This window comes from Grammomys surdaster, unplaced genomic scaffold (genome assembly GCF_004785775.1).
Source record: "Grammomys surdaster isolate TR1022 unplaced genomic scaffold, NIH_TR_1.0 227, whole genome shotgun sequence".
Lineage (NCBI taxonomy): Eukaryota > Metazoa > Chordata > Mammalia > Rodentia > Muridae > Grammomys > Grammomys surdaster.
The window spans coordinates 3934662-3948040 of NW_021604672.1; the positions used below are offsets into that span (position 1 = coordinate 3934662).

A 13379-nucleotide genomic window follows, 5' to 3' on the forward strand; every position below is an offset into this window, starting at 1 on the left:
GGAAATACCTTTCCACTCCGCCTCCGGGGCGGAGCCTGGCCCTGAGGTGGTAGGAATGAATGCTTTAGTGAGACGCTGCGTGGCCCGCGCGGGTGAGAGGCCTCTTGCAGAATCCTGTTTCCATGGAAACCGCGTGGCGCGGCTCCTTAGTTTCTCAGTTGCTTCCTGGGGCTGGAAGCCGGTCGGCAGAGAGGCTTGCCTGTGTGGAGGGGCTTGTAGTCATGGGTTCAATGCATGCCTCCATGGGGTTCTGACATTGGGGCGAAGTTAGTGATGAGCTAGGCAGCCTTGCAAGCTCTAAACTTTTTGCTGAGCGTGTAAATGAAATGGAGATTTCTAATGCGGGAGAGCTTAATCGTGTTTTTCAGGCACTCCCTGTATTTGGAGAGGGAAATGCTTCAGCTCCGGGAATGAGCCGGCAGAAAACAACCGGGTGACTCCGATGCTGCGGCATCTTATGTATAAAATAAAATCTACAGGTCCCATCACTGTGGCCGAGTACATGAAGGAGGTTTTGACCAACCCAGCCAAGGTAAACATAGGGTACGACGAGTGTGTACAGAGAGGAGCCCGAAGGTCTCCAGAGCTGTCAAGGGATGAGCCACCTCCGAAGTCCTTGGAATGTAGTTTAATCTGTCATCTGATCAGGTTGCATTAAAGGGCAGTGCCAAAAAAGAGGTCACAACAAATTTCTGCGGTGTTTAAGTGACAGAGTGTAGTTTGAATTTCCCGAGTTAAAGGAATGATGATTTTCTAACTGGGCTGTGTATTTCCTTGCCATAAGGGAAACGCTATCTTTATAAGGTTGACCTTGAACTTGCAGCATCTTCTTATTTACCCTCCTGAGTGTTGGGATTCTAGGTGATCTACACCTGCCTGGCTATAAGAAAGCTTTGAGTCTTTCTTGAAGGCTAAGCATTATGGTAAAACTTGGGGTATGAAGATAAGACAAAGTCTTCTCAGATAATTAAACCTTGTAAGAAATATAATCGTTGTCATAAAAAAAGCACTGGATTTAGTTTTGGGTTGGAAGTCTTTGGAGAGAGAAGTTTGTGAAGATGCTGTTTGAATAGACTGAACAGGTACAGATGGATCCCAGGAAGAACTAAAATGGGAAGAAAGTGAGAGTTTGCACTGAGATGGAAGTATAGACAAGCAGGGCCATTGTTTTAAACCTACCTTTTTATTGAGATACATCAATCATGAATGTTGTGTAAGTCACTGGTATATAGTTGGATGGCTCTCTCTTTCTCTGTCTCATGAACTCATGGGTGGATCTTCACACAAACCACATTTACGTTGCATGATGGTCAAGAAAACCTGAAGAAGACCATCAGCAACAGGCAGGACTAAGTGGGGAGAGGAGGCTGTAAGGATGAGAACCTTACCGTGCTGACTGGGAGTGGGAGGGCAAGGAGTGGAGGGAAGAACACTGCATGTCTGCAGTCCTTCTACTTGAGTAATTGCTCTTCTGTGAGTTTTGCAAAATGACTACTACCATGTCAAATGTAGGCAAAGACGCTGTCCTTTTCTTGGTTGTTTCAGAAGAGAGAACTTTCTTGGTAAACAGTTACTTCAATGTATGTATTATGTAACATTTTAGAGGAGTACTTTTGAAAGCCTTATTTGAAAATTAATCTTTTCCATTTTCTCTCTTCTACTCAGGGATATTATGTGCATCATGATATGCTAGGAGAAAAAGGAGACTTTATCACTTCACCTGAAATAAGTCAAATCTTCGGAGAGGTAATATCCAACATGTAGACCATAAAAGAAATGCATGTTATAGATACTTGAGAGTGGACCAAGCTATGCTCATCTGTAACAGTGTCCCCCCCCCCCCCCGTGTGTGTATGTGTGTGTGAGATTTATCAAATACTTAAAATTTTAGAGGAAATGGTGGAGAGAACATTTGAAAAACTCAGATTTCACTATAGAAAAAGAAGTGGAGATATGTGAAGGACAAAAGAAGATAGAAAAGGTTTGCCGGGCGGTGGTGGTGCACGCTTTTAATCCTAGCACTTGGGAGGCAGAAGCAGGCGGATTTCTGAGTTCCAGAGTTCGAGGCTAGCCTGGTCTACAGAGTGAGTTCCAGGACAGCCAGGGCTACACAGAGAAACTCTGTCTCGGAAAAACCAAAAAAAAAAAATAGAAAAAGTTTTAGAAAAAGAAAACCATGAACAATGTGATGGGCCAGGGATGGGAGACAGAGAGAGAGAGAGAGAGAGAGAGAGGGAGGGAGGGAGGGAGGGAGGGAGGGAGGGAGGGAGAGAGAGAGAGAGAGAGAGAGAGAGAGAGAGAGAGAGAGAGAGAGAGAGAGAATTGCCAGCTATGATTTAAGCAGGTTACAGTGGGGTCTCCCTGTAAGAAACAGTTGCGGTTCACTTACTTCCCTAAAAGTACCTTTGATGACTTAAAAATAGGACATAGGACATAAACAGAAGTGGGATCTAGGCTTGAGAAAGTAAATTATATTTAAGGGTTGTGTAATAGTGGAAATCATGAGTAAGAGGAGATGGCATAAATGTTCTGTGTCCTTTTGTCCCCAAACTCTAGTAGCTTTCTCTGTTTCCCGAATCACAAATAAGTAGTGATTGCTTCTCTGTGCCTTGAGGCTTGGCCCTGATAGTAAGCTTCCTGTGCAGTATATGTCCTGATAGTCCCAGTGAAGTTCTAGTGCATTCTGATGTCTGTGTGTGTGTGCATGTGTATCTGTCTCCCTCTGTGTGCATCTGTGTGTATATATGCATGTCCAATAACCTATATTGAATTATTTGTAAATGTTTTGCTTTTGGTATAAAGTATGTATTTATGTAGAGTTTTATGGTATAATGCTTTAATGTTTTTTCTTATCATAGCTACTAGGAGTGTGGTTCATTAGTGAATGGATAGCCTCTGGGAAAAGTACAGCATTCCAGCTGGTGGAACTTGGTCCAGGTCGGGGTACCCTCACAGCAGATATTTTGAGGGTAAGTAATTAATAAAGAATGTCTCTTAAGTCCCATAGGTTAACCTTTCTGCTTTTGAACTAGTTTGCAATTTTTATTAATCTGGGTTTTCAGTCCTACTTTCTAATTCATGTCCCCAGACAGTTCTTTAATAGACACCCAGGCTTTATTAAACCAACTCTGTATACATTTTATTTTCTTGGACTTTTTTAGAGTACTTGATCTGAAACATTGTGTGGATGCTAAATCTTTTTATTTTTATTAGTAAATTGTTACTCTGAAGGCATATTATAATTTATTTCTTATATAGATGATGCTTATTAACTCTAATAGGTGTGGTTCTTACATGTTACTGGAGAATGACCTGGGTCAGGGGTAAATCTTTGTTGTGATTCAACTAAATGGTTGTGGTGAGCAGTCAGAAACCCCTTCTACTTGACACGTTGTGTTTGCCAGTGTGTGCTGCTTTGGGCCCTACAGGCTCATACCTTGGAATGCTTGGTCTCTAGTTGGTAAAACTGTTTTGGAAAAGATAAGGAAGTGGCCTTATTGGAGGAGATATATCACTGGGGATGGGCCTAATGTTTTCCAAAGCCTACACCAGGTCCATGCCCACTCTCTGCCTCCAGCTTGTAGATAAGATGTAAGCTCTCAGCCACTGCACCAGCGTCATGTCTGCCTGCCTGCTACCATACTCCCCAACATAATGGCCCTGGACTCACCTTTTGAAACTAATGAAGCTCCAGTTAAATGCTTTCTTTTCTAAGTTGTCTTGGCCATTGAGTCTATTCACATCAACAGAACAGTAATTAAGATACAGTCTTCTTTTTGTTTTAGGTTTTCAATCAGCTTGGGTCTGTGCTAAAAACCTGTGACATTTCAATACACCTTGTAGAGGTGAGCCAAAAATTAAGTGAGATTCAAGCATTGACACTGACTGAAGAGAAGGTCCCTTTGGAGAGAGATGCTGAATCCCTGGTGTACATGAAAGGTGTCACAAAGTCTGGGATTCCAATCTCCTGGTACCGGGACCTGAAGGATGTTCCTAAAGGTATAACTTCACACTGCCTAAAGGCAGAACGTTGGTCAGAACTCTCCCAGCTGTGACAGTTGACCAGCTTTTTACTAGTTTCACAGTTACCACTTCCAAGTCCCTTACCTGCAGAGAATAGTGGACTCTTCTTTTTCTAGCAAAGAAGATGATAATAGAAGATCACTTCACATTAAGGAGTGGTGTATTTCATATCATTTTATAGAAACCCAAAATGTAAGTTTCCTCTGTACTCTGTAGTATTTCCCTTACCTAGCACAGTACTGATGATGAAATGCCCCGAGGCAGCTGAAGAAAGTAATCGTAGATGGGTTTAGTCATTAATCTCTTGAAAAATCTGTACTTGCCCAAAGGCAAGCAAGGTATGGTGGATTACCAGTCTCGGAGACTTTGACAGCGTGGAGAGAAGATCCTCAGAAAGACATCAAAGTCTTTTCTGGTCTGAAGTTCACTTCTTTCTCAGATGACAAATTTGATTCTCATTGTTGTGGGCTTAGTGATGAATAGAAGACTTAGCTGACCATGGGGATATTTCAGTTCTCAGGCCATTATGTGCAAAACGAGGAGGAACTGTTTCTTTGCTGTTCAGTGAGCTTCCCTTAGAGCAGCAGTTTTCTTTCTTTCCTTCCTTCTTTCTTTTCCTTTCTTCCTTCCTTTCTTTCTTTCTTTCTTTTTCTTTTTTTTTTTTTTTTGTTTTTTGAGACAAGGTTTCTCTGTGTAGCCCTGGCTGTCCTAGAACTCACTCTGTAGACCAGGCTAGCCTCGAACTCAGAAATCCGCCTGCCTCTGCCTCCCAAGTGCTGGGATTAAAGGCGTGTACCACCACTGCCTGGCCGAGAGCATCAGTTCTTAACCTGTGGGTTGAGACCTCTTTGGGGGTTTAACAACCCTTTTATAGGGGTTGCCTATCTGATATTCTGTACATCTGATATTTAGAATTCATAACAGTAGCAAAACTGAAGTTATGAAGTAGCAATGAAATAATTTTATGGTTGGGGTCACCACATGGGGAACTGTATTAAAGAGTCTCAGCATTAGGAAAGTTCAGAACCACTGGCCTAGATGGAGGTTTGGAAGCATCCCAGGTTTCAGTGCTGAAGAATCAGGCACTTTTTTTTTTAATGGTTAATGTTCAATAGTTAATTGTTTTGAAATGCCAAATCATTATTGTTTTTCTTGTAAACAGGATACAGCTTTTATCTCGCACATGAGTTTTTTGATGTTCTTCCTGTGCATAAATTTCAGGTAATGTTGGGAAAGTTGTGTTTATGATTAATCAATGGCCTTAAAGCTGCACTAGTGAACATGGTACTTACCCACTGCTTGCTCAAGTTAGGATTATTTGGGATTCTCATGACTATGATTAAGAAGCAAAAGTGAAATATCCACCAGGATCTTAGTCTCCTGGAAACATTGCTGTGGATTCTTAGTTTTGAGTGAGAACGTGAGAGAACCTAAGATGGGAATGACAGTGTCATGAGGGTTCACTGACAAGTGCTTAGATTACAAGACTAGAATTTTCCTATATCTGTTCTGTGAGAATTTGGGTTTAGGGATTGGCTGCTTCCATGGCAACTTCTGAGGCTAAGAGTAAGTCTCATGCAATGTAGTCATTTGTCACAGAAGTACCTGCTTGCTCATGCTGGGTGTGACTTCGTCTCTGTGCAGCTCTGTGCTGTTTGATCCTCCTATAGCTCTATTTGTTATTTCTCCATTAGAACATCATGTTTTAAGTGCTTGCGAATACTTATTTTTATTTGTTTTCTTTAGAAAACACCACATGGATGGAGAGAAGTGTTTGTTGATGTTGACCCACAAGTTTCTGATAAACTGAGGTTCGTCTTGGCACCTTGTGCGACCCCTGCAGAAGCCTTCATACAAGTATGAATTTGAGCTTTTCTTCTAAGCTTATGTTGCTGCAGAATAGTCCAGTCTGTTTTCCTAGTTGCCAGTTAACTTCTTCCAGTGGAAGCTGGAGCACAGCACATGAGGTGCTTTGTGGTGGTGGTCACAGTGGTAGTCCCATGGGCTACGTTGTCTCTCATGTGTCATCATGTTAAGTAGGAAGATGGGGCTTGTAAGCATTTACTCAGCCAAGTGCCCTCCTCTGTTCCCAGATGATGAATGATGCCATCATTTTCTTAACAGGGAATCTTCCCTGTGTGAAGACTATGTACTGTGGTAACCGCTGAGATCCTGAGCAGCATGTTGTGTTCTGTGTTTTCATTACTGTCATCACTGTCAGCTGTTGGGTTATACTCAAACCCAGTCCTACCTTTGACCCCACACTGTGAACAGATTAACTGCTGTTTTCTCTTACTTTTAAGGAATGGTTCCCAGAGCTATTCTGGGACTGCACTTAACTTTTTTAAAAAAAATTGTTTTTATTTAATATATTGGTGTTTCACCTGCATGCTTGTGTAAGGGTGATGGTTCCCCTGACACTGGGATTATAGATGGTTGTGAACTGCCACATGGGTGCTGGGAACGGAACCAAAGTTCTCTGGAAGAGAGTCCAGTGCTCTTAACCGCCGAGCCATCCCGTTAGCTCCAGGGCTGTTTAAAGGTTCCCAAATAGCACTTGCTTCTCAGAACATCTCAGCTTTCCATCTGTTTCCTTTTCTCCACCCCAGAGATCTTAATTAAGAACTTCCTCAAGTTTTCAGTTTTAAAAACAGGTTAATGTTCACCTTGAAAGAATCAAGTTCTGTATACTTAAAAGGGTGTCATGTGAAACACTGGCTAGCCCATATTCAAGTTGAATTCATTATAACTAAGAAATGTTCACTGTAGAAATGTGAAAGACCCTAAGGAAGCAGGTCCTCTGAGTGACGTACTGAGTCTAACTCTTCCCTCACCAGCGTGATGAAAGAAGGGAGCATGTGGAAGTATGTCCCGATGCTGGGGTTATCATCCAAGAGCTGTCCCAGCGCATTGCATCAACTGGAGGAGCTGCCCTGATTGCAGACTATGGTCACGATGGAACAAAGACGGACACCTTCAGAGTATGTGTCAGACAGGGCATGCTTTAATCAGCAGCTCTGTGTTAGAGCTGAAGTTCACGGAATAGTTGTCTTAGCTTAGCTTTTATGGTGTCTAACTTTGTTGCATTCATTTTTTTAAAAATAATGTTAATTATGCTGTCATAACTACCCATAATTTCAGATCCTACAGTCATTCTTAGCACAGAGCATGGATATGCATTGAGCCTGGGAATAATATAAATTTTGAGAAAGATTGTCTTCACATTGTTTCAACCCTGCCTTCATTTGAAAAAAAAAAAAGCTACTTTGCATGTTTAACCTAGCTACTGCAAACTGTTTTAACATATTTTTCTTTCCAGATATTTTCTTTCGCCCTTCCAAAACATTCTTTTGAAATGTTCTTTAAATATGACTATTTAACTATTGAATAGTCTCTAACTGAAATACATTTAGCCAGAGGCTATTACTCATTTTTTAGATCATTGGTTCTTTCTTTCTAACTCTATTACTGTTAGGGACTTTTGCTGGGCCGTGGTGGCGCACGCCTTTAGTCCCAGCACTTGGGAGGCAGATGCAGATGGATCTCCGAGTTCAAGGTCATTTGGTCTACAGAGTGAGTTCTAGGACAGCCAGGGCTACACAGAGAAACTGTCTTGAAAAATGAAAACAAAACAAACAAAAAGGAATTCTTAACTGGAAGATTGTTCTCTAGCCTTCCCTTTAGGATTATGGTAGAGCAGCTCTGCATGGAGCACACACCATATTCTCAGGCTTTGTTAACTAAACTACCTAGGCTCTAATAGCCAGAACTTGCCCACAGCATTAATGGGACTGCTAAATAGCTATATGTTAAAAGGTAACATAGTCAGGCATTCCAACCTCATATATTCTACTGGGTTTTCCAAATGTGTTACTTTTTTTTGAAGAAAGGATGTTACTGCATAGGGTTTAAACCACAGACTTAGGACATTCTTTAAAACACTGACAATGTAAAAAATGGATTAGTAGGATATCCTTTCTGTACTCTCAATAATGTTAACTAAAACAGTAAAAACTGTTCTTTTTTCCTCAAGGGGTTTTACGGACACCAGCTTCATGACGTTTTGGCTGCTCCTGGAACAGCAGACCTGACAGCTGATGTGGATTTCAGTTACCTTCGCAGAATGGCACAAGGAAAAGTAGCCTCTCTGGGTCCAGTGGAACAACGAACATTTCTAAAAAACATGGGCATTGATGTCCGGCTGAAGGTAATGGTTTATCTCACTCACACTGAATATCTTAATTTCAAAATTATTTAAGTTGAGCTCTATTGGCTTTAATGCTGTTGGAGCGAGCAGGCCCCAGCGTAGTTTCTGCACTATTGAGAGCCTGGGTGTAGCACAGCTTGCCAAACTTGTATGTAAGGCTGAGACTCCCAAGAAAACCACGTTCATGGGTATGGATTTATAACTCCTCTTCCAAGGACACGTAACTTGTTACAGAACAGATCACCTGGGATATCTGCTAAAGATGCAGATGCACACATTTGGAACTCAGCATTCTACAGTTATAAGATGCTGTGATCACATCTGGGGAACTGCTGTACTAGATCATTTACATCATTAGTGCTGCACTGGGGTATTCTTTCTTCTGGTGATGTTTGTTTCATTAAAGGCCTTTCTCCTTTCAGGTTCTTTTGGATAAAGCAAGTGAGCCATCCATGAAGCAGCAGCTCCTTCGGGGGTATGATATGTTAATGAATCCTCAGAAGATGGGAGAAAGATTTCACTTCTTTGCCTTGCTACCTCATCAGAGACTTCATGGGGGAGGTCAAGAAAGGAATGCCTGCCAGTCAGAACCCCCCACATCCTCTGTAGCTGGGTTTGATGAACTTGTTTGGCAGTGATATTTCAGCTTGGACTTTTTATTCCTCAGTAGGCCTTGAAAATCAAAATAAAAGAAATTCACTTTGCATATTGAAGGTTACATAAGTATTCAAACTAATATCTTTTCAGTCAATAAAAATAGCGTGTTTTATATATAAATACAATCAAAATGGTAGAATATTAAAGGTTATAAGTAACTCTTGGTATAACTGTTTACTTAATCAACTTACTGTATTTCAATTTGCTTTTTTTTGTTTTTTTTTGTTTGCTTTTTTGTTTTTGTTTTTCGAGACAGAGTTTCTCTGTGTAGCCCTGGCTGTCCTGGAACTCACTCTGTAGACCAGGCTGGGCTCAAACTCAGAAATCCGCCTGCCGCTGCCTCCCAAGTGCTAGGATTAAAGGCATGTGCCACCACTGCCTGGCTCAATTTGGTTTTTAAAAACACATGAGCACTGATTGGTTTGTTAGAAACTGGAAATAAGATAAATGCCCATTTCCAGTGATCCAAGTCAACAGATCTGGATGTTTTCAAAGGGCAAAAAGCAGTGTGTTCCAATAGAAGGCGCTCTTAGGTTCTGGAAATGGAAGAAGTCAGATGTAAGTTTCTGGAGTTAAGATCCTGTCTGTGCTGAAGGAAATAATTAACTGAATAAGCCAGTATAGACATAGTTTTCTGTTCTGTGGTGTGCACAGATGAAGGAAGAGTGACTGGGAAGAAGCCAGCAGTTCACCACTCTGGAAGCAGGATTCAGAAGGGTTCCATACACTTCTGTGGATGATGAAAGGAAAGACTGATAACAAACATTTTAGAGAAGTAATAAGTAAAAGTTATAGTTAAAAAAAACTGCAGCAAATCTGACTTTTACTGAAGTAAGAACTAAGAGTAATGTTAACTATTTAGGAGGAACAATTTCCTAAGCTAAGCTCATTCTGTTGTATTTTCAGATAAATACACAATTTCAGTTCTGTATTAACTTGGTCTGTAGAACTTTGCTATAGTACTGTAAATGGGCAATCTTGGGAACGATCCTATGAGGACCTTAGACAGAAATGGTATTAGCCGTGTCTCAGCCCTATGGTTTAACTGCATTGTAAAGTCATTGGTGGAGTGGTATGTCACTGATTTATTTATTCCTGCTTCTGCTTAGCTGAGAATGGCGTTATCATTCTGTGTCTTAGTCTGTAAGGACAGAAGAAATGAGGCCGTATTTAATTGGTGTGTTATGGTCTATGTACATTTCAGCCACAGCACCTATGGTTTTAGTATGGACTCTGTGACCACATGTAGGGCATTACATTTACATGTGAAGGTTTATAGCTGGTGTTTTTTTTTTCCTCTATTGTTCTCCAACTTTGTTTTTGAAACAGCATCTTTCTCTGAACTCTCATACCTCTTTAATTTTACCAAAGACTTCACCTCTGCTCCTTCTGCAGCAATGTCTTCCTTGGGTCACAGGCGCAGCATAGGTGCTTAGCATCCAATCTGAAGCTCTTGTGTTTGTACAGCAGGTCCTTATCTCCTGAGCCATTCCCCCAGCCCTATGCTCCCAGCCCTATGCTCCCAGCCTTACACCCTTCTTCACTGCTCGGTTCTGCTCTTCTATCTCTATAGCCACTGCTTCATGTGTTTTTTCGTCAGTATTCTCAAAATTGTCCTATTACTCAGGCCCAGGGAAAATATTATAGCCAAATAAAACTCTTGAGATCCCTATACTAGAGATGGTCTAAGGTTTTCACATAGGGAAGTATGGTAATAGAGAAATACATTTTATTATCAAGTTTTAAGAATATTTACAAAAAGTGGGATGTAACAAAAAATATAAAATGTACTAAACAGTGTCATTATACACTACTTTGAAAACTGTCACATGTCTCTAAGAAACAATTACATTTTATGCAAACACAGCTTGGTTTTAAGACAAGGACAGAAGTAATGCAGGTTAAACAGTGGAGTGGTTACTCAACTCCAGACTCTGACAGTGCCTTCACAGTCTCTGTTAAACAGCACAGGGCTCCAACAAAACAGAGTGCAATTCATGTCATGGCTTGTAAAGTCTGACTGTAGAAGTAAGCAAACCAGCAATCACTCTAGTTAGTTTTCACCTCCCACAGTAAAGCCACAGTGGGCTGCCTAGTGACATTCAATAGCCCCATCTTGTACATACTGGTCAAGCAGATTTAGCAAAAATGGAAAAATTCTTTCTTAGAAGTTTCTTAAAATTACTCTTCACAACTGCTGTATGAGAACAACCACAGAGACAGTTTGGGAGGTCTTCTGGAAATACATTGTCGATGGCTGGGACGGTTAAGGGACTTGGAATATAGGCCTGGGTCTCAATCCATATGTAAACTCAATGCACTTTAACAGCTAACTGTGTGCTTAGCTATGTGGCTATCGTGAGGACAGTTCAAAGCATGAACATTTACAACAGAGGCAGCCCTAATGTTTCTGTTTCTTCGAGGACATTTTTAATTTTGGACAGATGCCTGCAGCTGCTTCCTCATCTGGGACGGCACTTAGTTTTGGTCTGTTCACACACAGCTCTTCCTTTGTCATCTCAGAGCCAGTGGTAAGCGATGACCCTGGCATTCCAGATTGTCAGAAGCAGTCACACAATCTTCACAGCCACATGGAGGAAGGCAGAAGGAGGAATTTATGGTGTCCACTCTACAGACTGAGAAACTAAGTGCTCAGACAAACTGTCACCTGTCAGCCCAACAGATCTACAGAATAAAGATACTAAGGCTTAAACCCAGGTTTTCTGATTCCAAATTTTTGTTCTTAGCAGAGAAAAGAATAAACATGAAAAACCTGTTTTTGGTGACTAGTGAGGAATAAGAAAACAGCAACTACTATATTTCTTACCAGAGGATGATCCTGGATCCTTCTCTTTAGGTAAAGCACAGTTGGGGACATCACTAATGTGGAAATCTGAAGTACACCGAATTGTTAAGTTTTTTAGAGGATTGCAGATTTGTTAACCCAGGGATGCTCACCCAGTCTGCAAACATTTCAGTATCTGGAAAACTGAAACCCTCCTGGTGTAAAGCAGCTCAGCTAGGGACACTGAACCTGTATTAATAACTACTATGAAACAGCTGGCTGCTGGGGCTGAAGGGTAAGACGTTCTTACCCTTCCTTCACCTGCTGTACTGGTAATAAGGGCCCACCTCAATAAACTGAACTTTCATGTCTGACTTCAACCACTCCTTCAAACTGCTCAAAATACAATGCTAATTTAAAAACACTAGATATTTGGTTTTTTTTGTTTGTTTGTTTTTTTGCTTTTTTGTTTTTTTCGAGACAGGGTTTCTCTGTGTAGCCCTGGCTATCCTGGAACTCACTCGGTAGACCAGGCTGGCCTCGAACTCAGAAATCCGCCTGCCTCTGCTGGGATTAAAGGTGTGCGCCACCATCGCCCGGCAACACTAGATATTTGTAAATCCCCCAAAGGCTAAGGAAGAAGGAAAAGATACTGCTTGTTGTACAGGGACATTTACTGACCCTGCACTAGCTTTCCTCTTTAGTACATAATTTTGTCTATAAATTATTCAACTCCAGGTGAGGATAAATTAGCTAAATGCAGAGCTCTGCCCACTGACTGTTGGCATGCTGTATCATGATGGTGTCAATTGAGAACATATGTGTTCACCAGCAGAGCAGAGTGATGACCAGCTATTTCTATTCATTGTAACACCAATTGTTCAATTATCCTAGTGACTACTACAACATGGAAAAGGTGACAACTGTTATGTCATACAGACCATATTTAAAGATACATACAGCAAAGGTCAGCAGTACAGTGTTCTGTTTATAGGGGTCCAGGAAGAATCAATGTCTCCAACAGTGGACAAATACTAAAAGTCCTTACAGCAATCCATATGTTGTTAGCCTCATGGTTACTGCTTAACTGCAAAGCTGTTGAGTAATCAACCTTATAAGCAATAACTAGACAGTCATAGGCCTTTAAAACAGATGATGTAATAACAGCAAAGGAGAGATAAAGGAGGGATAAATTAAGTGCTGATTCACATTGTGCTGATGTGAAGGATTAGGAAAAATTCCAGAACCAGTTATTGCTTATGCTATAAAAATTTATAAAAGTTCCATTTTGATTTTATTACTGTTTCCCTTCATGTACCTGCTTGTTATGAGTTACAGAACTGATGCCACCAAGTCCTTCTATTTCCTCATGCTGCTGCTGCCTTGCAGTGATAGTCTGCAGAGAGCAACAGCCATGCAGCATAGTATCCATTCTTGAAATGAAAGCCTTCCTTATTGAGGTTAGCTCACTGATAACTAAGGATCTTCCTCCATGTCATCTGGGTTGGGGGCCATAATGAAATGCTTTGGGTACTCGAGATTGTGTGTGTATGCGTGGATTTCCCAGCGAGCATCGTCACTTTCGTGTGTAATGTAACGTTCTCCAATTCGAGTTTCGAATTCTCTGAGGTCAAGCCAAGTCTGATAGTCCTGGGAAAAGAAAATGATCATGAACCATAAAACAGACAATATACCAACAGACTCTTT

The 13379-nt window shown here is 41.2% G+C and overlaps 2 protein-coding genes across 3 annotated transcripts in view; one reads left to right on the forward strand and one right to left on the reverse strand.

The window, feature by feature from the left end:
• The first annotated feature begins 28 nt into the window (after positions 1–28).
• On the forward strand, positions 29–9054 carry Ndufaf7 (NADH:ubiquinone oxidoreductase complex assembly factor 7). Of its 2 annotated transcripts, none has more exons than XM_028773434.1 (10): positions 29–92; positions 369–532; positions 1666–1746; positions 2859–2969; positions 3786–3999; positions 5186–5244; positions 5770–5880; positions 6861–7004; positions 8057–8230; positions 8653–9054. In XM_028773434.1, exons 1-10 carry the CDS (start codon positions 56–58, stop codon positions 8866–8868), a joined length of 1311 nt encoding a protein of 436 aa, XP_028629267.1. In that variant the 5' UTR covers positions 29–55; the 3' UTR covers positions 8869–9054. The 2 variants fall into 2 exon arrangements, with proteins under 2 accessions (XP_028629267.1, XP_028629268.1); XM_028773435.1 differs by lacking the exon at positions 29–92 and adding an exon at positions 95–181.
• Positions 9055–10594: 1540 nt separating this feature from the next.
• The window catches only part of Prkd3 (protein kinase D3), an 84727-nt gene continuing 81942 nt past the window's right edge, over positions 10595–13379 (reverse strand). The window contains exon 19 of the mRNA XM_028773443.1: positions 10595–13322. Within this exon, the coding sequence (XP_028629276.1) occupies positions 13149–13322 (174 nt within the window). The 3' untranslated portion in view covers positions 10595–13148. The remainder of the gene's footprint in view (positions 13323–13379) is intronic.